A 22,475-nucleotide genomic window follows, 5' to 3' on the forward strand; every position below is an offset into this window, starting at 1 on the left:
AATCTTTTTTGTAAAACTGTTTGTATGACCTGACTGTAGTACATAACACTAAAAAGCCCCGAGTCTGCCCCCTTCTTGTACCTGTATTTTGACTATTAAGAAACCACTGCGCTCGAGGAAAAAAAGAAAAAAAACAGACAGAATGCCTGACTCGATTCTCGTGCACTCACGGGCACACTCCCACAGCATCGCGCTGTGACACTGTTACCTTTTACATTGGGCTTGAGGAGCTTTGCTGAATATACGGTGGGAAGACGCACCCCCGGCTTGCAACAAAAGTAAAGTGAGCTAACATTGGTATTTTGCCAGCAGTTTTCAAATGCAAACGGCCAATAATGCTTTGTTTTAAACTGTTCTTTAAATGCCTTCAATTTTCCACTTTGGCCGAGGGGTTCGCTCTACTCGGCGCCTTTCTAGTTTTAGTAGACTGTGGTTTGCAGTCTGTAGAACTGAGGTTTATTGTCATGCATGCAGAAACACAATGGTTACACTGAGCAATTATAAGCTGACTTTGCAAGCTTTTCCTTTGCAGATCTAAAAAAAAAGAAAAAAGAACTCTAAACATACATCGGCGCAAAGTTCCATGCACAAATAGTGGTGTGTAGTAAGAAGATAAAACGTAGCTGAAAATGTGCAACTGATACAGTAGAAGAGTGCAAACATTGTCTTATTGGATGTCGACTACACGCCATTGGCGTTTGGTGTACGTATTTGCGTTGCGATTTTGTAATACCCAGACATTCTGGTCGCCTTGTCTAAAAATTGTTTGTGTCAATGTTTATCTTTCACCTTCAAGATAAGGCAACGTCTTCCACCTGGGAAACCTCGTGGACAAGTCCCATGTCTAGACGCTTCCCAAGGTTTGAGCTTTGCTCCATGCGATGTCACTTTTTCATCCTTCTATTTCGACATCGCGCTAGGTTTATGTACGTCTTTGGAAATGCCTTCCACGGTTCTCCTCCCCATGCGCTTGTCAATGTTGTCCATGCGTTTTGAATTGATTTCAGTTTTGCAGCATTGGTGTCCAGAATCGTTGTGCAACCTAATAAGTGACTTTGGTATGTCATCATCTTATTTGTGCCGTGATTGATTTTCCTCAACACATAAATGATGTGTAACGAGACACAACAAGGGTCTTTGGAGCAGCCCCTTAACCAACTTTATATCAATGTCTGTGGAATTATTCTCTCTTGGATTGACACTCAACCTTTATTCTATATACTTGACCACATTATACGTCACTGATGCCAAACTCCGCCAACTCCTTTTACTGTACATAAAGCAGATTAGAAATCAATCCCCTGTATTTCCCTGAAACATTGCTGATTTAAGACTTCTGGTTAGAGCGTCCTACAAGGGTCAGCCAAGGCCCTGAGGCCGATTGGGAATATAGCCGTTGGCTTGTCACTCAGCACTGGCACACATGGCGCTTTACACGAATTCCACTTCAAATGAAATCAGGTCAGGTTTTTCTCCCGGGCTTGGAAAATACAGCAAGTCAGCGAAAATAATTGTGTGGCGTCACTTTAAATAGTCCACCACCACTACCAGACTGGCCTGTTATTCCAATTCAACTTTAAATCAGCTCAAATGTTTTGCCTCTTAAGGAGCCTTTTGTGACTCATGCTCAAGAATAGAATGGGACAAACATTGCCTTGTTCTTTTGAAGCCATCATATCACTGTCAGCAATATCTAGTACCTAGGTTTGGTGTCAAATCGAAGTCCGGCCTTTGCATATTCTCACCTGTGCTTGTGTGCCTCTCTGGAGTCCTCCCACAATCCATAAACATGCGTGTTAGCTTAACCGAAGACTCTAAATTGTCCATAGATGTGATTGTGAGGCCGAATGGTTGTTTTCCGATGGTAGCCCGCCTCTCGCCCGAAGTCAGGAGAGATTGACTCCAGCTCGCCTGTGACCCCAATGAGGACACGCGTGATGGATAATAGATGGTTGGATTGATACACATCCATTTCTGTCCCTGCGGCAACAATCCACAGCACGGCAAAAAAAGAAGTGTTCTAATTTGATCCATTTATGTCTATGTTACAGTATGTATTTACAGTGTTTACAGTATAGACATAAAATGCATGGCTTGGTTATCAATTGATTTTAGCTGTTGTCTCGTGAAAAAGGCCCAGTTGGTTAACTGACGTTTGCTAAAAATGTACAAGCAGGTGGAAGTCCACCATCGCATAATATTATATGACATTTGTAAACAAAGGCACCCTTGCTGCCTAAACTCATCTAAAGCTATGATATTTAATTTACCCAATTCCCACGTGGCATAGCTGATTTATTGTTGTTCTTATTGCCTGTTTGTACCTTTCCGTTCCTTTGTATGTTACCAATCTGCAAATGTGTCGAAATTCTCCAGTGCAAACAAGCACACTGCAGTGGCAGAATCCCAATGGTGAAGCCCTTCTTTCCACTGTTATAACATTCGCCTTGAATGGCCTTAATGCACGAATGCGTGATAACTAAATGTGTCAGTCTGTGGGGGAGCAAAGTGCTCGAGATAAGTCAGTGTCTCTCACTCCCTCTCTCTCTTTCTACCCCCCCCCCCCTCCCCCCATCCCGCCCCCCAATCCCTCGCCCCCCCCCCCCGTCAGACACACGCTCCCAAGTAAGTCATGTATTATTTATCCTGGAGCTCCACGTGTGCTGCCTCTCGGGGATGGTCCTTGTTCGGCCCTGTGATTGGACACACCTCCAAGCTCCATCGTCTCATCCAGGCGGGGGGCGGGACCTGGGCCACACACACACACCCACGATTGGCCCCGAATCCAAAAATGTACAGCTTTATCTCTGCGGGTTCGAGGAGCAGATCGCGGGGTTATAAATAGAGCCTCCAGCCCGGCGGGGGAGAGAAAATGAGCATCGGCGTGCGGCGACCGCTTCATGATCTCTGTGAGAAGGATGCTGCAGCAAGCTCTGAGAGTGTCTGGCCGGAGCGCCTTCCCCCTCCTCAAGTGGGTGGAAAGGTGGGCTGAGGGCGCAGCGGCCGGTTCCGACGGGACGACGGTGAGGAGCATGGACGACATGCCCGGCCCGTCTGTGCTCGGCTTCGCCTGGGACTTATTCGCCCGCCGGGGACTGTCCAAGCTGCACCAGTTACAGGTAGACGCACATGCACCCAAAGAGCAGCGTAATTATGCAGGATGTTTGAATGCATGATGCAAATTGACTACGTTCTTTGAGAAGTTTTTACATGAAAAATTTTGGTTACAGATGAAAAATGATTTACATTTAACAGCCAAATGCAAATGTACTGTCTGGCTGCATCGTGAATTCTGTCTATGAAAATAATGATGCTCCGTTTTGATTCAAGGAAGTAGTAATTGAACATTACACTGCTGTATTTCATGTGATTTACCGAGTTTTAGAGCTGCATTCCATCATGAGAGCTGTGTCGAATACTTTCCAGCTTAAAATCGACAAAAGTATCTGTTGAACTGCATTAACAACCACTCATTGTTAAATTATCACTTTCTGACAGGCAAAATTGAACTATGTGAAGGAGGGCATTATCTTGCATTCCGCTGTGCAGGTGTTCCAAGTGCTTTTGCCAATAAGGCTATATACCTGTAAAAGTCTTCCTGCTCATTGACATGCCAAAAATATCCATTTCCAATAAATACAGAACAACCTTTGAGGCAGTCTTAAATTTCATTTTTATTTTGGGTAAATGGATGCATAACTTTAACTCATTCCACGCAAGCCATTTCCAGATTCTCCTTTACCCTCCCATGTGAAAAGATTAGAGCATAAAAAAACCACATGAAAAAATACATACCTGGCATTAAAAGTCAGATTTCTTAAACAACATAAAAATACGCTCCTGGGAATGAATGAGGTGTTTGATGGGTATCGGCGGGCAGTTATAAAAACACATGATGGCTTAGTTGTGAATTGCTGTAAAATCCCTCACAAAATGCAGTCAAAAGTGTGACATTTCCTGGTGATGAATACCTAAAATGTTTGCATGGTCGGATAGAACTGCTGTGGCTGTGGAGCTATACAGTCGTTCTCAGTCGCCATTTAATGTCAGAGGAGTCATTATCTTAAGTTGGAAAACCTCCTGATGCACACAAGCGCTGTCGTTTCATGAGCTCCAACCTATGTTTCACATCCCAGCTGGAGGGAGTGCAGAAGTACGGCCCCATGTGGAAAGCGAGCTTCGGCCCAATCACGACGGTCCATGTGGCTCATCCGGCGCTCATTGAGCAGGTGCTGAGGCAAGAAGGGCAGCGCCCCATGCGCTCTGACCTTTCCTCCTGGAAGGACTACAGGAAGCTCAGAGGTCAGCACTACGGACTGTTGACATCGTAAGTGCTCTCTTTTAATATCAAACTAAGATGAATGACATACAGAAGACTACATGCCACCTTGTTCACCCAGGGGAAACAAAGAAGCGTGTACCACTAGGTTGCTGCAATTACCTTCACCAGTTCTTTTCTATACACGAATTACCACATTCAACAAAAAAAACAACAACAAAAATACACAAACATCTTACAGCCAAGCAGCAAGTGCACGAATAGACTCAATTTTGCCAGAGAGCGTGCATGATAGGTGATCATGCGGAAATTTAAGTAAGGCAACAATTAGTTCCGCCTCAAACTGCACTGCATTATTGATAGGGACCAAAAATAAAACATCATGAAACTGCTAATGTGAGGTCGAGACTCGTTACACATTCCGTTCCAATTGTAACATGGAAGTAACAATTTTCTTGTACAAATTACGGTCTCCCAAATAGATGCTTTCTTCAAATAGACGCCTGGTGGTACTGGGCGGGTTGTATCTGTCACTGGCCACTCTTTCAGGAAATACAGATACACATTTTTCTGGACATTCAGGGTGACATCTAAGTGAGTGGCTTTGCAAAGTGAACATTCAAATCCCTTTGTGTGTCTTCCGTATAAACTCGCATCTCTTGGTCATCAAGTCCTAAAAGCCAACTTGACTGAGCCACTGCAGATCCCCACACGGTAAAAATGAGATGGCGTCTTAATTATTTACTTCAACATGCTTGGTGTCACGTTCCTCGTTTATTTTTTTTTCCCCCAAAACAAGCCGGTACATATGGATGATGAGGCTGATTTGTGTTGTGCTCAGTGAAGGCGAGGAGTGGCAGGAGGTGCGAAGCCTTCTTGCGAAGCACATGCTGCGGCCCAAGGCGGTCGAAGCTTACGACCAAACCCTGAACAGCGTGGTCAGTGACCTCATCGTCAAACTTCGCCTGCGCAGACAACCCAAAGGCCTTGTGACCGACATCGCCAGGGAATTCTACTACTTCGGCCTCGAGGGTGAGGTTTAACAGAGTTTGGCAGATTGTTTCTTGATGAAACTGATAGTTTGAACCATGCGTGCGTGTTTAAGCCTGAAGCCCATTTTCTTTTTCACTCATGTTATGAATAACTGAAGTATAGTACAGTACGCCCCCAACCCCTCCATCGCGGATTCCTGGTTCGCGCTCCCACTATTTTGCGGATTTAATTTTTTTTACAGGTAATAACTCTATTTTGGTCTAACGCTAGTATAAAATCGGATGTCATTCCACTTTTGACCACTAGAGAGCAGCACACTTATTTAGCTTGAGACAGTGTAAATTTGAAGGAAGAAGAATGAAACAGTACTGTAGGCTACTGTAGCTGTGTCCAAATTCGCAGGCTGGATCCTTCGAAGGCCCCTCCTCCCTCATATTCACCATAGCGGATTTGGATAGGTCTTTAATTAATTCGAGCTCAGACGTGCATGTGTCCGCTGGGAGTGGAAAAGGAAATGCAGAGTCCATGACGCACTCGTGAATCTTTGCGAACGACAAATCAGCAGCCAGCATCAGGCAGGGGCGGGACTTTACCGAATGTACTGCCATGCTATTGGCGTTCACGATCGAGGCAGCGTAGAAGAAGAGCGGACCAATGTAGGCTGCGAAAGTGTGCTCCGAAGCAGCCTTCGCTCAGGGCCCGTCTCCGTGGAAACGAAGGGTAGATTTAAAGGCTGGATTAGAAGGCCTCGTGAAAACACAAAGTGACGGCTATAGGTTCACTTTATAATGTACATCTTTGGGCGTGATTATTTATCTATATTATGAGATGATAAATTAAGATTGTTAGTTCGGAAGAAGCAGGATTTTATTTTATTTTATTTTTTTACTATAAACCCAGAAAGATCAGTACACTGTTCCACTGTTACCATTGTCAAAATATGATGTGTTTGTATGCTTATAAATGTGCATTTGAAGGGAAGTCAACCCCAAAAAATTCTCGGCAATAATAGTCGATGCGTTTTCACTAGTCTAAATATGTCTTTCAGATTCATATTGCGTTTGTGGAATATGAGTTCAACAGCAAAATCCGCTCATTTTTAGCTGTCTCAGTGGGCGGCCATTTTGTCATTTCAGTCAACTGAAAATGACATCACAGTTGCTCAGGTATCAACCACTCACGACTCAGCTTCAGAAAACAGGCAAGCTGTGATTGGTTGTTACCTAAGCCTGACCCCTGAGCAACTGTGATGTCATTTTCAGTCGACAGCCAGTTACAAAATGGCCGCCCCTTTCGATGGCTAAAGCCCAATCCCAATATCCATACTTGCACTCTTGTGCCCCTCACTTGCGCGTTCCCGCTGTACGAGTGTGTCGTGTGTCCCAATTGTGCAAAGAGCTCTGTTGCCCCACCCGCTTTGCGCCCTTGTTCCGCACTGCGGCTTAGCCCGCATCCATTACCCCTAAGCCGAAGCATATTATCAACAATTCATTGTGGATTTGAACAAAATAGCGCAACACTGACGACATTCGGTGGAATTCCTGTACCTGTGCCGAAAAAAGTCTCTTCAAGTGTAAATAACGAATTATAACATGGTTTATCGTTGTCCATCCATTATCTGTACCCGCGACAAGGGTCGCGGGGCGTGCTGGAGCCTATCCCAGTTGTCTTTGGGCAGTAGGCGGGGGACACCCTGAATTGGTTGCCAGCCAATCGCAGGGCACACAAAGACAAACATCCGCACTCACAATCACACCTAGGGGCAATTTTAGAGAGTCCAATCAACTTACCATGCATGGTTTTTTTTTGGAATGTGGGAGGAAACCGGAGTACCCGGAGAAAACCCACGCAGGCACGGGGAGAACATGCAAACTCCACACAGGAGGCCGGAGCCGGGATCGAACCCACGACCTCTGAACTGTGAGGCGGACGTGCTAACCAGTCGACCACCGTGCCGCCGGTTTATTGTTGTACATTTCATAATTTAATCAATGTGTTAACAGCACCATTTACCCATTACGTATTTTGTCCTAGTGTTACTGCCCTACTTAGCAACCTTGTGCACATGCGCCGCATATCGTGCAGGAACCGAAAATAGTCAAAATAATGGAGCCATAGCTTCCATCGACTGGAAGACCGAGCCCAAGATTTACTTTACTACTACTTTACTGAAGTTTTAATACAATTTTAAACAGCGAAGCACAATAATTAGGATGCCATGTTTCAACAAGTGGACCTGCAAAGAAAATGTTCTTGTAAAGATTTTTTGGGGGGGCTTGATTTTCCCTTTTTAAGAAAAACCGTAAGAAAAACCTAAGTGCCATGAATGCCATAAAAACATGCCTATAAAGTATTTAGACAGATATATTGCGGCTTTCACTTATTGCATAGGTGGTTTGGAATGTCATCCCAGTGATGGAGGGTAGATTACCGTATATCTTGTCACATCAGCTCTTATCAATCCTAAAGACTCAAAAGTACATACTTTGGACCAAGTGATGATTAATGACAAGCGTTTCATCACATTTGAGTGGCCATCAAAGCATTCATCAACCGCTGTCTGTAGCTTGCCAATTTAGTTTAGTCTCAGTGACATGTCTTGACTTGTTTTTCTTTTTCATTTTTTGCCAGGAATCTCCTCCGTGTTGTTTGAGTCCAGAATCGGCTGCCTGGAGCCGGTGGTTCCCAAAGAAACGGAGCTCTTCATCGAGTCCATCAACACCATGTTTGTAAAGACGCTTCTGACCATGGTCATGCCAAAATGGATACATTGGCTATTCCCCAAACCCTGGAACACCTTCTGTCAGTGCTGGGACAACATGTTTGAATTTGGTAGGTTCCTTTGGGTCTTGAGATTACGTTTGAGATTATGCGGAGCTACGAAATGACCTTAAATAATCAATTCATGTCATCAAAAAGGGTGAAAAGATTTATTGTATGTTGCGTGAAGCGTCAGATGAAGTTGCTCAAACTAAACACGGAAAAAGAAAATCGACGTCTACACTTCCCGTAATTATTTTTCTTGTGCTCTCCATAGCTCCCATTGACTATTGCTGGTGGGTTGTTATGTTCCTACACACGTATGCCCATCTGAGGAGTCCAAACATGAAAATCGAACATGTTTAAAATAATCATGCTGATCCAAAGTAGATCAGCAAACCGGAGATTATAATCCTCAAATTGCACGCACGTCAAAATATGGGAATGTAAAGGCCGGATTATGATTCGTGATGTCATGTTGTTCCCCTTGGATGTAGAATGATGTTTATCAGTAAATAAACACAAATTTCGCACATTGATTGTAAAGCAATCAAAATGAATGAAATCCAATACAAGAGCTGCACAGAAAATGTGCCTTTTACAAAAATAATAATTTACAGTTTTAATTGACATTATCAGAGAGCTATTCATTCAGAGGCACCTCTAAATTTTTCCCTCCTGAGGTTGCCAAATAAGGATGCCAAAGATGTTATAGACAATTGACAGTGCGGTGTAGGTCTACATCGCTGCAATTTTGTTTAAATTAAACAAATACTTCTCTGACAGTGTCCGTCAAAACTGTATATTATCTATAGCAGTAATTCCCAACTACTGTGCTGCGATACATTTGTGTGACGTGAGAGATCACGACACGTGTCGACGGAAATGATCCAATATCACTGAACTGGTCTGATGAAAAATAAATAAATAAATAATGATTGGGACACACTGTTGTATAATATCATAATCTCATTAGCAAGTGCCATGTGTACCTAATTAGGTGTCTTCATTGTGTTCCTCTACATTAACATCGCCGTGCTTTCGTGCTACTTTTCCAGCTAAAGGCCACATCGATCAGCGTCTGAGGGAAGCCGAGAAGAAAAGCAATAGCGAAAAAGTGAACGGCCACTACCTTGCCTACTTCCTGTCCCAGACAGATTTGCCCATGAAGACTGTTTACAGCAATATCACAGAGCTGCTGCTTGCCGGCGTCGACACCGTAAGACCAAACATCAACTTTGTCTTTGCCGCTGTCACACATTACCAACATGCATTGATTGCATTGGCGGGCTGTGCATTTGGTACCAGGGCCTTCAGTTGAGACTGTGTAATATCATCATGATCACGTTTCAATTATAGAAACCATCAATGATATCTGATATTGGGAGGCTACTAATAATAGAAACTAGGGATGTTCGATAACAGTTTTTGTCAGACCGAAACCAGTACGAGTACTCGACTCTTGAGTTCTCACCGATACCAAGTAAACACTACGACTAGTACACTTTATACATACAGTTTTCTTAAACCAACGACAGATCATTTTGAACAAAGACCTTTTGTTTGTTTCTGACAAAAGGCAGAACAGTCACACTGTAATAGAGAAACGAAAGAAAAGTCCAAATAAAAGACAAACAACCGACACTGAATTTAGGATTCATTTGTAATGAGTTAACAACAGCGCAAAATAAAAGTGACAACTCCCTGAGTTTGAGTCTTTATTCAAATTGAATTGAAATGCAAAATAATATTGGTTCAACCGTTAATTGTTAAGCTATGAAGTGTCATGGTAAACATTTAATATCAGCCAATATTTGATGAATATAGGTTTTTTTTACATATTTGAAAGTAACAAAAATATCAAATAGATTTTATAGATCAAATATAATAAAATACAACTATCCGGAGGGAAAATACTGTTCATATTACAAAATATAGGTGCGAACAAAAAAGTTGTTGCCTAGACTGCATTCACAGCCAGACATTTTCAGACCCTCTTTTACCGTAACGTTTGAAAAATTTGGAAAAAAATAGAAATAAGTTCCTGGGCTTGAATGGCGAGACTGTGAAAAGACAAGTACATTTGTCACTGGCAGTGAATGAGTTAATGCACTGAGTAATATCAACATTCTAGTTTTCTCAGTCAATGAAAGCAGGTAAATGTGTAAAATAAGTATATGCATGAAATACCTTAATGGAGAAAGTCATCATATCGCCCAAAGTGAGTTAACAAATAAACATAAGTTTTGGTAGCAACACTAATAACTCTAATAAATAACTCCAAGCATGAATCTTAACCTTATAAACGTACATATAATTACAAAAATTGCAACTTAAAGGGAATATGAGAGGACTGACTTACAAGATAATTAATTTAGAAAAACGCTCTGTCGGTCATGTATGCCATTTACTTTCTGATAATAAAACGGCCACAACAGGACGCCTTAGTATTGGTGATTGGTATCGGCCGCCATTGTGAGTACTCGATACATTTAAATAGGGCCCTATCGGCTCGATACCTGGTATCAATATACACTCATCCCGACTAGAAACCATTATATGAAGCAGTCTGAGCAATCAGTCAGGTGATGGAAATTGAGGGCTTATTCTTTTATTGTAATCGTCATAATGATGTTTGTGTGATTTTCAGATATCCGGCACGATGTCCTGGTCGCTGTATGAGCTATCACGTCACCCCGATGTGCAGGCCTCATTACGCGATGAGGTTCTGACAGTCCTGGAGGGTAGGAAGGTTCCTCAGGCCGCAGATGTAGCACGCATGCCTCTTATGAAGGCCGTAGTCAAAGAAGTGCTCAGGTAGGATTCCTCCAAAAGACGCCAAGTTGGAATGCGCAAGTTTGATCACGCTCACAACCGGTGACTTTTTCCAGGTTGTATCCGGTCATTCCTGCGAATGCTCGAGTCATCACTGAGAGAGACATCCAGGTTGGAGGCTACCTCATTCCGAAAAATGTGAGGAATGTTTCAAGGAGTCTGATACACTTCAGCGCTATCTTCATCATCACAAAACACTAACACGAAAATGACTCCTTGCAGACTCTGATTACACTGTGCCACTTTGCAACATCACGCGATCCGGCCGTGTTTCCAAATCCAGATGAGTTCGTGCCGCACAGGTGGTTGACAAAGGACCAGACTCATCACCCGTACGCCTCTGTGCCTTTCGGGGTGGGAAAACGCAGCTGCATAGGCCGTCGCATTGCTGAGCTGGAGCTCTACCTCGCTCTTGCCAGGGTGAGAACACTTATTTTTCTTCTTTAAACATCCATCTGGAGTGATGAGTGTAAAATGACACTGTAGGCTACCATAATGAAACGGCCACTGATACTGCCACCTAGTGCTTTAGACTATTCTGTATTGACCCTGAATACATTCATGAAACTGAATAACATTTCACCATTTTTGCATTTTCAAAGATAACAATGCTTTGACTTGACCGATACTGTCACAGAGACATTCATTTCATAGTATTTCTTGTATAATCTAATAGCAGAGTGATAGAGACCGAGCCATCTCTCGAATAGCGACAATCTGCGAATGACTGACTTCCTTTATACATGCATTGAAAAAAACATTTATTAAACCCCACCCCCAAAATTCTCACCCCCAAAAAACAGGAATAAATCGACATTGTTTTCCATCAAAAAAAGGGAATTGGCTAAAAAAAATAAAAAATAAATCCCAAAATATTCAAATTTATGTAATTGATCCACAATTTATTTATTTATTTATTTTCACTACAAAAAGATGATTTTGTTCATCTATCTATGCCAGCGACACAATTTCAGACAGAACTATCAAAAGTGCTTCTACTAGACAGCAGATGCCTGTGTCCACCTGATGCCATTCATACACAGTGGCAGGGCCCCCAAAATGTTGCGCGAAATCGTTCTTTATTGGAATCGTGGTGTAAATAATTGATGTTTGTATGGGGAAATTGCACCTCCTGGTGGTGTCAGCTTCTGTGGAATAGCGAGAAGGAATCGCAGGTGTGTGTGGGGGGGCGGGGATCATTCTTGGGGAATGATGGGAAATGTAGTTATCTATCGTAAACAAAAAAGTCAAAACTATCAGGTGCGCAATTTGGGGGCGACCTCTGCAAATTACAACCTTAATAACTAACACATTTCAACATTAAGACACCTCTGACAGTGTCAGTCAAAAATGTAAGCATTAGTATAGTCAATACAGTTTTGCTATTGACTCAAATAGAGCCAGTTCAATATAGTGGTTCACGTTACCAATAACTAATCGACAAGCAGTTTTCGTGTATGCTGATCACGTTTTCAGTCTCTGTTTTGTGTCTCGTTTTGTGTGTCTTGCTAGATCCTGATAGAGTTCGACGTGCGGCCGGACCCGAAAGGGGTTTCTGTGAAGCCCATGACACGGACCCTGCTCGTTCCTGAAAATGTCATTAACCTGCAGTTTGTTGAACGATGACTCACTCTTCTGAGCGGGCCGAATTACGTCAAAGTGACCACGGCTCACAAGAGCACAAAGCACGCGGGCAGGCGGGGACCTGTTCAGAATCATGTCAAAAAGGCTAAAAGGCCCACAGGACGCCTCTGGAGTAGAGTACAGCAATCGTGGTGCTCCATGGGAATTTAACTAGCCTTTAGGTTGTGATAATGCATATTTGCACAAAGTCGGATCTCCCAAGAATGTCGCTTAACAGATGCTCCTCAGACCACGTTTCATTTTTTTTTTTTAAATAACTCAACATGTTAAGCCATTGGAGTTGATTTGTTTAATAGATCAAATGAAGCAGGTGTTATTAAGAACTATGTTCATTCGTTCATATGACTTCCCACATCAAGCACATAGTCCAAGTGTGCATGACATGGCATCACAGCGGAAATGTCATATTCAAACACAATGTGTACAACGTAGTTGGTCGACTTTCTAGTTGTTTTAATTTCTAAACAGTTTTCCCATAGGAAATCAGGTCAATAAATTAATTCTAGGTTCATAATGTCACCATCATGAAAGCTTGATCAACTATACAGGCAGTGTTTTAAGTAAGATTTCATTATTCTTAACTCACATTCATAAATGTTTAAAAAAATGAAACTCAAATAAAGCAAAAATACTTATCCTGTGAAAAAATAGAGGGCACTGATACTGCCACCTAGTGGTATTTTATACTGTACTGTTTGAATTAGTGGTAATAAGTGTAGTATTTACGTTAGCATCATCTTAGTAAAGTTAATTTGTGTAGGTATTTGATATTTTATTATTTGTGTTGTTCATTTGAGCAACCAGGTGATTAAATTTTATAGTTGCGGTAAGTTCCATTTCCAGTTTTATGGTTATCACCACCTTTTCCTCTTTGCCATTACTGTTCAGCTGTGGTGACGTCTCACACACACACACACACACACACACACACACACACACACGCACACACACCCCCACACACACACACGCACACACCCCCCCACACACACACACGCACACGCACGCACACACACAAACGTGAAAAAATGATAAGCCGATGTCTTGTTCAATGTCACGTGTGAAGATTGAACTCCATGCAGGTTGTGTTTGACTTTTGAGAACGTTTTGGTTAGGCTCTAAATTGTTTGACGATTGGGGGCATTGTCCTGGACCTTCTGTTGTACATGTTTTGTGAAAGTACAAGGAGTATCACTGAGAAGAACACAGAACGAAGTTGTGTAGGCGTGGAAAAACTGATGATTGGACATTTACAATGTTGATGTGTTTATAAGAAAACATTTTAAGGCGGTTATTGTGAAAAAAGATTGGGGACGGAGTTATTTTGAAAAATCTGCAACCAACTGGCAGCTGTGAGAAATAGTTCTAATCATGGTGCAAATATTTTGAATTCACTTTGTATATCTGACTGTACTGTAAAGGCAATCCTCAAACTTTTTTTTTTTACACTTTGTTAATATAGCAACATTAGTGTCTGAATTCTGTATTTATTTTAATTTAACATGAAACTACATGTTAATAAAACCCCAAGTACATGGGCATTATTGTTTGTGTCCGTTCATCTGTGGCAACGTGTAAATGTCTGTCATCAACCCTACTCTTTCAGGATGAATCTAAATGATTAGACGTTCTTAGAACTAGCAAGCCAGTTGTTGAACTTTTGGCACGTAGACAAAATTCTCAGAAATGTGGTGTTGCATGTCAAAGTTCTTGTATCTGAACTGCACTGTTTGCTTTTGCAACAGACAATGCGTCAAAATCAAAACGGTCAATGCGCATACGGCTACTGTATGGTCTCGACTAAATGGCAAATGACCGCATCGGGCCATTCCACCGAATCTTTGCCATTTGTTTTTCATAATTTACTATTATTATTATTGTTGTTATTATTATTACTACTACTACTACTACTACTATTATTATTATTATTATTATTAGCACAGGGCCATTTAATATCAATATAAAATATAAATATTAAATCAATATTATTCATTTATTCATTTATAGTTCATTCGGGCTTTTTCTTTTTTTTTTTTTCACTTTAATGTAGTGGTACGTTACATACGTTGGAATAAAAACCAATTTCTTCCAGCCCACAAGGTGTCGTCATTGCACCGTGAACATGTTAACTGACCTCACCTCCCCGCTTCCTCACAAGAAGAAGACATGACTATAACGAGTTTTATGCTAACTGATTTTTGTCCCGATCTCGCTATGTAGTGCAATAAAGCACCCACTCAAACGGTTTTGATTAACTACGCGTCGATATATAATACACACGCAGTCAAATACTGGATCTAATACCATAATAAACCAACGAAGGAACGGTGAGTCACGAGAACGAGCACCTCGCTAGTATTAGCTTGCTAATCAACAGAAGCTAAGTTTAGCTCACATTAGAATATTGATTTAGCTCAGCAAAAACTGGATAGCATAGTAAAGCCAACCCGTTTTTATCAAATTATGCAAGTATGAGTCACATTCATGTTGTTATGCATTGATCGTTGGAGCACATATGACGGAGTAGAGCTTGTTTTGTCAGTTGGCTCGGCCCTGTGGCAAACGCTCGCATGTAAACAAAAACACTAGCTGCAAAAGGAAGTAGCATCGTCTGCATTAGTTTTCTAATGCTAATTCTGATTTGTTTAGAAAAAACATTTCTTAAGTATTTTTGAAAAGGTGAGGACATTTCCAAATGTTTTTAATTGGTAGTTTAACTGTATCATGCAGGTATAATACCAGTAATATTAAACAAAGCGGAATTTGCTCATTGACTTGCAGACTTTGTGAATCTGAATTTAACCGGAAATCATTGGATGGTAAATATCATATCTAACTCTATTTCAAAATTAGACATTAAAACATGTCAAAGTGCATTTAGGTTGGTCCAAAACATGCAAGCACAATCCCAGAACAAATGTAATATATTGTTTCTTCTGCACTATAACAGAAAGAACTCACTGAGGCAATGTAAATCTTATATTTTAGAAGCTTACTCTATACAGTGTTGTCTATTTACAGGTATAGTGCATTTCGACTTTCTTCGAGTGATAAGCATCACCATGTTTACACTGAATATTCCAAACAACCCACATGCACATCACATATTAATGTACTTCGATGACATCAAGCATCAGATTTTTATCCACATTCGGAAGAAGCCTAAATCCAAACTGTAAATATCCAATTCTTTGTGGGGGTTTTTCCTGTTTCGCTGCCATGACATGCATCCCAGTTTTGCTACTTGTATCAGTTGAACTTGGCAGTGTTGATAAAGGTTTATTATAGCCCATCCCATAGTCGGTTAAAACATGTACTTTATCTCATGATGTGAAGTGATCATTCCCTGACCAGGCAGACACGTAATTTTCTTCTTTGTCTCTTGTTCGGTTTGAGCAGATGCAAGCGGTTGAGCCTGGCGTGCCGATGGCAGTAGCAGGTTCACACAGCCGCTCAGAAGACGAAGAGTCGCTTGTCATAAAAGATGTGAAAAGGACGGCGACGCAAGCGTTTGGCAGTGGCGTTCCCAAACGCAGAAGTTCCTCCAGGTTCCATTCCATCTATTTCCTAGTTCTTGCTTGGTACTCATATTCAGTTGGGGATTAATAAAGACATAAACGTGTTACTTCATGTGACTCGATAGTCTTGTGTACTGAAACGCAAACTACTGTGTCAATGTTGTCAAACAACATCCGCAGATCGATAAAGAGGAAGAAGTTTGACGATGAGCTGGTGGAAAGCAGCCTCGTCAAATCATCAAGTCGCGTTAAAGGTCAACCTCTCATGGAGCCTTTGCGCTGCTCAGGTAGTGAGCCTTCTTCCAGCGAGAAAAAGAAGGTAAAGAAGATCATAGGAGTGAAACAACAGCTGTGAAACTTTCATTTTAATTTTTATCTTTTCTCCCCTCATGCTATCTTGTCAGGTGGCAAAATCAGGACCGACTTTGACGCCGCCCCTCACAATGCTGATGCATCCTACGCCGATAACCAAAAGAGTGAAAAAAAGTAAACAGCCGCTACACATGACAAAAGACTTAGGTCGCTGGAAGCCTACAGATGACCTGCTGCTCATTAATGCAGTGCTGCAGGTGAGTTTTCAACTTGGCGGTACAATTTTTATTTAACCCATTAAAGGACTAAAGCGTCTGGCTCAACAGCTCCCCAAAACCTCAGGTCGCCTTTGGAATTACCCTTGAAAACCTGAAGTTTTCCCAGAAATTCAACACTTCCAAAATAATATCTCAGCCCCTGTAGCAGACAAAAACATAATTCCAAAAGAATTAGAGAGCTTAGACATGTGGCTTTCACACAGGCAAAGTTTATTATTATTTACTAGTAAATAATAAAATATTATGTTTCAATCGAAGATGTAAAAATAATGTGTCAGTGCAAGAGAAGCACTATTTTAGTTTAAAAAAAACGAGTGGTAATTACCATTCTCTTTTCTGTTACAAATACGTCAGTATCATCATTGTCTACAAACTATATCATATCACGTTCGACTGGTTCCACTGGTTCAAAGTCCACAAGCGCGACGTCTATATATTACTGCCGTTACTTATTTCAGAGCTCCCGGCGATCGACGGCATCCGCCATTAGCCTACGGCTCCAAAAAAATCAGCGACATCCTCCGCGGTCTCGCGACACCGTCACGTCTATATTCTGATGCATTAAATTGGCTAAGAGACGGAGAATTGGATTAAAAAAAGACACAGACGTATCCGCTCTCCCGGCTTTAAAGGTAGAAAGACGCAACAGCGCTCCCGGCTCTAGTGGTAGAAACGCGGTGGTAGGCCCACTAGTTGCAACACAGCATTCTGATTAATATTGTGTTTGTGGAATACGAGTTAAGCAACAAAATCCACCCGTTTTTATCACCTCACCACTTTATCACTCAACATTTTGTCACTTCTGTCCACGGAAAATGACATAACAGACCCTCAGGGCTCAGATAAAGGCCAATCATAGCTCAGTTCCAGAAAACAGGTGAGCCGTGATTGGCCGTTATCTGAGCCCTGAGGGTCTGTGATGTCATTTTCAGTCGACAGAAGTGACAAAATGGCCGCCCCCTGAAATGGCTAAAAACGGGGGGATTTTGCTGCTTAACTCATATTTTATATTGATTATATTACCTTGTTTCAACTAGTGGGCCTGCATAGAGGCTAAATTGGATCCAAAAATGTCATGAAATCATATTGCGCAGATGTAACCAAGCGATAATAGCCTGTACGTGATCATGTGTTTATATTCTGCAGACAACAGACCTCACATCTGTTCATTTGGGCGTCAAGTTCAGCTGCCGTTTCACTTTGAGAGAAATTAAAGAGCGTTGGTACTCACTGCTCTACGATCCCGTCATCTCAAAGTAAGACACCGGGCAGGCAAGCAGCGTGTTCCCGTTTTGCTGTGTTGACATTTTGACCCTTCGCTTTCCTCCCCGGTGGTCGTGGCTGTTCAGACTTGCGTGGCAGGCGATGCGACAGCTTCATCCGGAAGCCGTAGCAGCGATACAAAGTAAAGCTCTCTTCAGTCAGGCTGAGGAAGTACTACTGGCTAAGATTGGTTCGGTCAGTACGCGTGATTATTCCCTTTTGAATACTTCAGTGTTGTTAACATTATAATGGAATTCGGCTGCACGTTTCTTTCTTTGTCACCAAACAGACGAGTCAGCCCAAATTAGACACATTCCAGGATCTTCTGAGTAAACACCCGAGTGTTTTTCACCAGTCACGAACTCCCAAAAGTCTGCTGGTCCACTGGCAGCTTCTGAAGCAGTACTACCTACTGGATGACCAGAGTGGTGAGTCGGCTCACACCATCAACTCAAAATATGCCGCTCTTAGTAGACTTAACAGATTTGATGCCATCAGACTTATGTTTCTGTTCTGTTAGTTACAAATGTATATAAGTGCAATGCTTAGATGTACTGCTGGACATGATCCACTAAGTTCCATTCACTGCATTTACCAGCATTTGATAACGTTGTAGTGATTGTTTGTGATGCAAACTTGTAATTAAATAACAAAAACACCGGTGATAGATGTAGAGCATAAATAATTGTAGTGTGTGTGCGTTGCAGTCCAGCCGCTCCCAAAGGGGGACCAAGTCCTGAACTTCTCTGATGCTGAGCAGATTGTTGATGACGTCAAGTTAAAGTAAGGCCGGCTTAAATTTGGATTTCTGTTCATTTTGTAAGTTTGCTGCAAAATTCAAACCGAATGATACATTGATGCTGTGAAGTGGAAGTTGTCACTTTTGGTTTGGTTTGCTTTATTGCCTCCGGCATTTAACGCAGACAGAGAGTGGTGTCCTAGTTTAACGATCACTTTGAAGACGGGCATTTTTTTTTTAAGAATCCTTCAAATGACACCCCTGATCCAGTTGTCATTTTGTCTTCACATACAGGGAGAGTAGAGATGAAGTATTGGAACACGGTAAGAGCGGTCGCCATTTCATTTTGCGTCATTAATTGCCTGGATTGAAAATATTAAAAGTCTGCTGTCACTTTCCAGAACTGATGATATCTGATCGTCACCAAAAAAGGGAGATCAGGCAGTTGGAGCAAGAGTTGCCCCGCTGGCAGGTCCTTGTGGACAGCATCACAGGTAGAAATGGGCTCTTTGATTAAACGATTGGTTTAAACGGGTATGAAATGGAAATAGCACACTATTTGCAGCAATGAATTGATTTTATGAGTTAAATTCTGTTTAAATTGAGTTCGTCAGGATGATTTCCATATTTCAAATGTGTGTCACCTCTGACAGCCACGCACTGTTTACACTAACAACTAGGCTGCGAACACAGAGGAGCAAGATTACAAAAGCACAGACCATGTTGCTAAATTCCAACCGCACTAGCAACTTTTAAAAAAATGACAAGTGGAACAACTGTAAAAGTTATTATATATATATATATTTTTTTTTATTCATTTATTTATTTATTTTTAAACATTGTACTGCACTAAACAGCGATTGTGTGCGACAGGAATGAGCATGCCCGACTTTGACAACCAGACGCTGGCCGCTCTCAGAGGACGAATGGTGCGCTACCTCATGAGATCGCGGGAGGTGCGTCGGACGCAGTGCCACTAGTGTACCCTTCAGAGCACGTCAAGTTGCACTCTTACATTCTTTTCATCTGTCCTGACTCAGATTACACTGGGCCGCGCAACCAAAGATAAACAGATAGATGTGGATCTGTCGTTAGAGGGGCCGGCGTGGAAAATATCAAGAAAACAAGGTGATTTAACATGATGAGGAAGTGGAAAATAAAACCCTACCAACTTGGTAACAACGTGTGAGGGGAAAATGACATTTGATGTTCCCAGGAATTATCAAACTGAAGAATAACGGGGATTTCTTCATCGCCAATGAGGGCAGACGACCCATTTACATCGACGGCAGACCGGTGCTGTCGGGCAACAAGTGGAAACTAAACAACAACTCAGTGGTAGAGGTGCGTGTCAAGGTTATCAGACAAGTTATACAGTATATGATTCATAAGAGAGGATTCTCTTCCCCTTATCAGACAAAGGATCATATTTCACCCTATGAAGTCCAAGGACATTGAACAGCAATTGTATAAACAAGTATGATTCAATTGTGTGATAGAGATAAAGGATAGTACTGTGAGTTAGTGATGATCACATCTACCTCACAGTGCGGAGGTTCTGGGCTCAAATCTCAGCTGCGACCCTCCTTTGTAGTGTTTACATGTTCTCCCCGTGTCTTATGTGGGTTTTCGGCTGGTATTCCATTTTCCTGCCTCATTACAAAATCATACATGTTTTTCTACAGCCTGGGGGCCAATTGCAGCCCACCTTACTTTTTTTTTTTAATTGCAACCCTCCGTATGTACTCAAAATATCATTTGGCATGGCACGCATCACAATTTTATTATTGTAATTTAATTTCTCATAAAGCGTTGTGAAGTTGGTCTCTCGGAGGCACCGTAGTGCGTGTGCTTGAAAATGCACGGGCTTCCGTCTTAGGTCGTTACATTCTATTAGTTGACCACTAGATGGCACTGAATTCTAAACATTGTCCTTTTAAGGTGATTACAGTAAGCAAAGCAAAAATGCTTTCTTCCACTTTCTGCTTATTGTCAAGGTCTAATGAATGATACTGAAAAATGTCAGCTTACTACCGATTTGTCTTGTTTTTTTACTCATTTTGGAGATCAACATAATACAGCAACTTTTCTAGTGGGTCACAGGGGTGCGCACCACCCCAAAATTTGCTTATCACCTTTAATAGAAAGCTGGAATGTAAACTTTTTTTAATAACTATGATTTATTAACAGTATTGCTTGGTAGATTGGCTTTTACCATTTAAAAAAAAAAAAATAAAGGTGAAGAACTCCAACGAGGCACCCTTACATCCATTTATTTTTCTGTATGCGGTCCTCTGAGGAAAAAGTTTGGACACCCGTGTACTACAGCAATATATGACAATATTGAAAAGTCACAAAAAGGTGGTCATTTACTTCAGTAACGGTCTCGGCTTGAAGTTATTCAATAAATGTCCAATAAAAAGATCAATACGGATTGTGACATGATGTTTACATGTTGCATCTCTTTCTATAGATCGCAGGACTTCGCTTCGTGTTTCTAATAAACCTGGAACTCATCTCCCTCATCAAAGCCGAGGCAGCCAAGATGACACAACAGTGAACGCTCGATTCCGTACTATATATACCTTGACGTTCTTCTGACTTGGATTTCACATGCTGGTCTATGGACGTGTTCCGTGTTGTGCTGTAGACACTCTCATGGTGGAGCCCTTTTTCCAGTTTCCAGTTCATTTTATTTAAATTGTGTAGTGAATATTTTCCACATTAATAAACCGGTGTATACAAGTTTAATTCTCTGTACAGTCTTGTCACACTTTGCACTTCATTAACTCAGCAGCTGACGCACACGCTAAAAAAAAAAAAAAAAAAAATCTAAATCCTCGCATTCATCATACTTTCTTGATACATTTGTCATATTGCGGTGTCACATTAAATGAAGAACCAAATAAGGTAGCTTAGATTTAAAACAACAAGAACTGCAGAATTTAAAGCTATATAAGGAAAACCATGTACAATCTAAGAATAACAGCATGGGTGCACATTATAAACTAAAAGGGGAACCAAAGGGTAATATGTAAGAACAAAAGCTCAACTGAAATGAAATAAGGGAAATTACATTATCATCTCCAAATAAAGAGGAATGCATTATGTCATACAAAGGAAGTTTATACACGTACAGAATCAAAAAAATTTTAAAAGCCACCCGCTGAATGGTAATATCCCTTTATATTTTTTAATTATTTTCTATTTCAGAAGTTTACGCAAAAAACTAGCCTGGCAAGTTAACCAAGTATATAAAAATATTTAAAATTCATTCATGACCACAAAACTCCCATTATTTAACAGTGTGTTCAAGACTTGCCATCTTATTACATTTGGACTCATCTACAACTACGTGGCAACTTGTTTGTGCAGTCACAATTAATACTCCGGGGAGAGGTGTGTCTGCAAACAAAAAGCTCGCAATGTGGGAATTAATAGTGCTGGCTTTTCCCTTAACCTTCTAACCATGGGCATACCGTTCTAAGTTCAATTTTGTTTTATGATGTTATTTATTTATTTTAGTTTTCAAAGCTTGTAACTGTGATCTTTGTGTTTTATTTGCATACACATTTATTGTCTATTTTTTTTTTAAGAAAACGGGGATCCTACAGCTCAAAACCCTGATATCTTAGGGAAAAACTGAGAGCAGTTTCGGATTCCGCACCCAAAAATGTGTTAAAACAGCTGTCAAACCTCACTCAACAAAAATTACTCATTAAAATAATTTTAGCCCATTTTTTGTTTGATGCATATGCAATGCATTTTAATTTATTTATTATTTTTTTGATGGTCATTTCCCTCTCTCCTGTCTAAGTACACAGTTAATGTTTAAACTGTGCATAATGTGACAATGG

The 22,475-nt window shown here is 41.2% G+C and overlaps 2 protein-coding genes across 2 annotated transcripts; both read left to right on the forward strand.

Moving 5' to 3' along the window:
- The first annotated feature begins 2,785 nt into the window (after nucleotides 1–2,785).
- Nucleotides 2,786–14,049, forward strand: cyp27b1 (cytochrome P450, family 27, subfamily B, polypeptide 1). Its single transcript, XM_086041180.1, has 9 exons — nucleotides 2,786–3,119; nucleotides 4,137–4,327; nucleotides 5,121–5,311; nucleotides 7,904–8,104; nucleotides 9,091–9,251; nucleotides 10,683–10,849; nucleotides 10,924–11,005; nucleotides 11,090–11,287; nucleotides 12,380–14,049. Exons 1-9 carry the CDS (start codon nucleotides 2,901–2,903, stop codon nucleotides 12,491–12,493), a joined length of 1,524 nt encoding a protein of 507 aa, XP_085897306.1. The 5' UTR covers nucleotides 2,786–2,900; the 3' UTR covers nucleotides 12,494–14,049.
- A 577-nt stretch (nucleotides 14,050–14,626) lies between these two features.
- Nucleotides 14,627–21,369, forward strand: mcrs1 (microspherule protein 1). The gene is made up of 14 exons (XM_086041908.1): nucleotides 14,627–14,835; nucleotides 15,908–16,056; nucleotides 16,207–16,345; nucleotides 16,431–16,595; nucleotides 17,763–17,872; nucleotides 17,966–18,074; nucleotides 18,169–18,307; nucleotides 18,587–18,662; nucleotides 18,913–18,941; nucleotides 19,020–19,112; nucleotides 19,492–19,574; nucleotides 19,659–19,746; nucleotides 19,835–19,962; nucleotides 21,092–21,369. Exons 2-14 carry the CDS (start codon nucleotides 15,908–15,910, stop codon nucleotides 21,176–21,178), a joined length of 1,395 nt encoding a protein of 464 aa, XP_085898034.1. The 5' UTR covers nucleotides 14,627–14,835; the 3' UTR covers nucleotides 21,179–21,369.
- The last annotated feature ends 1,106 nt before the right edge of the window (nucleotides 21,370–22,475 follow it).

The sequence above is a fragment of the Filicampus tigris genome, chromosome 9 (genome assembly GCF_054856515.1).
Source record: "Filicampus tigris isolate MCC_2025a chromosome 9, RoL_Ftig_1.0, whole genome shotgun sequence".
Taxonomy (NCBI): domain Eukaryota; kingdom Metazoa; phylum Chordata; class Actinopteri; order Syngnathiformes; family Syngnathidae; genus Filicampus; species Filicampus tigris.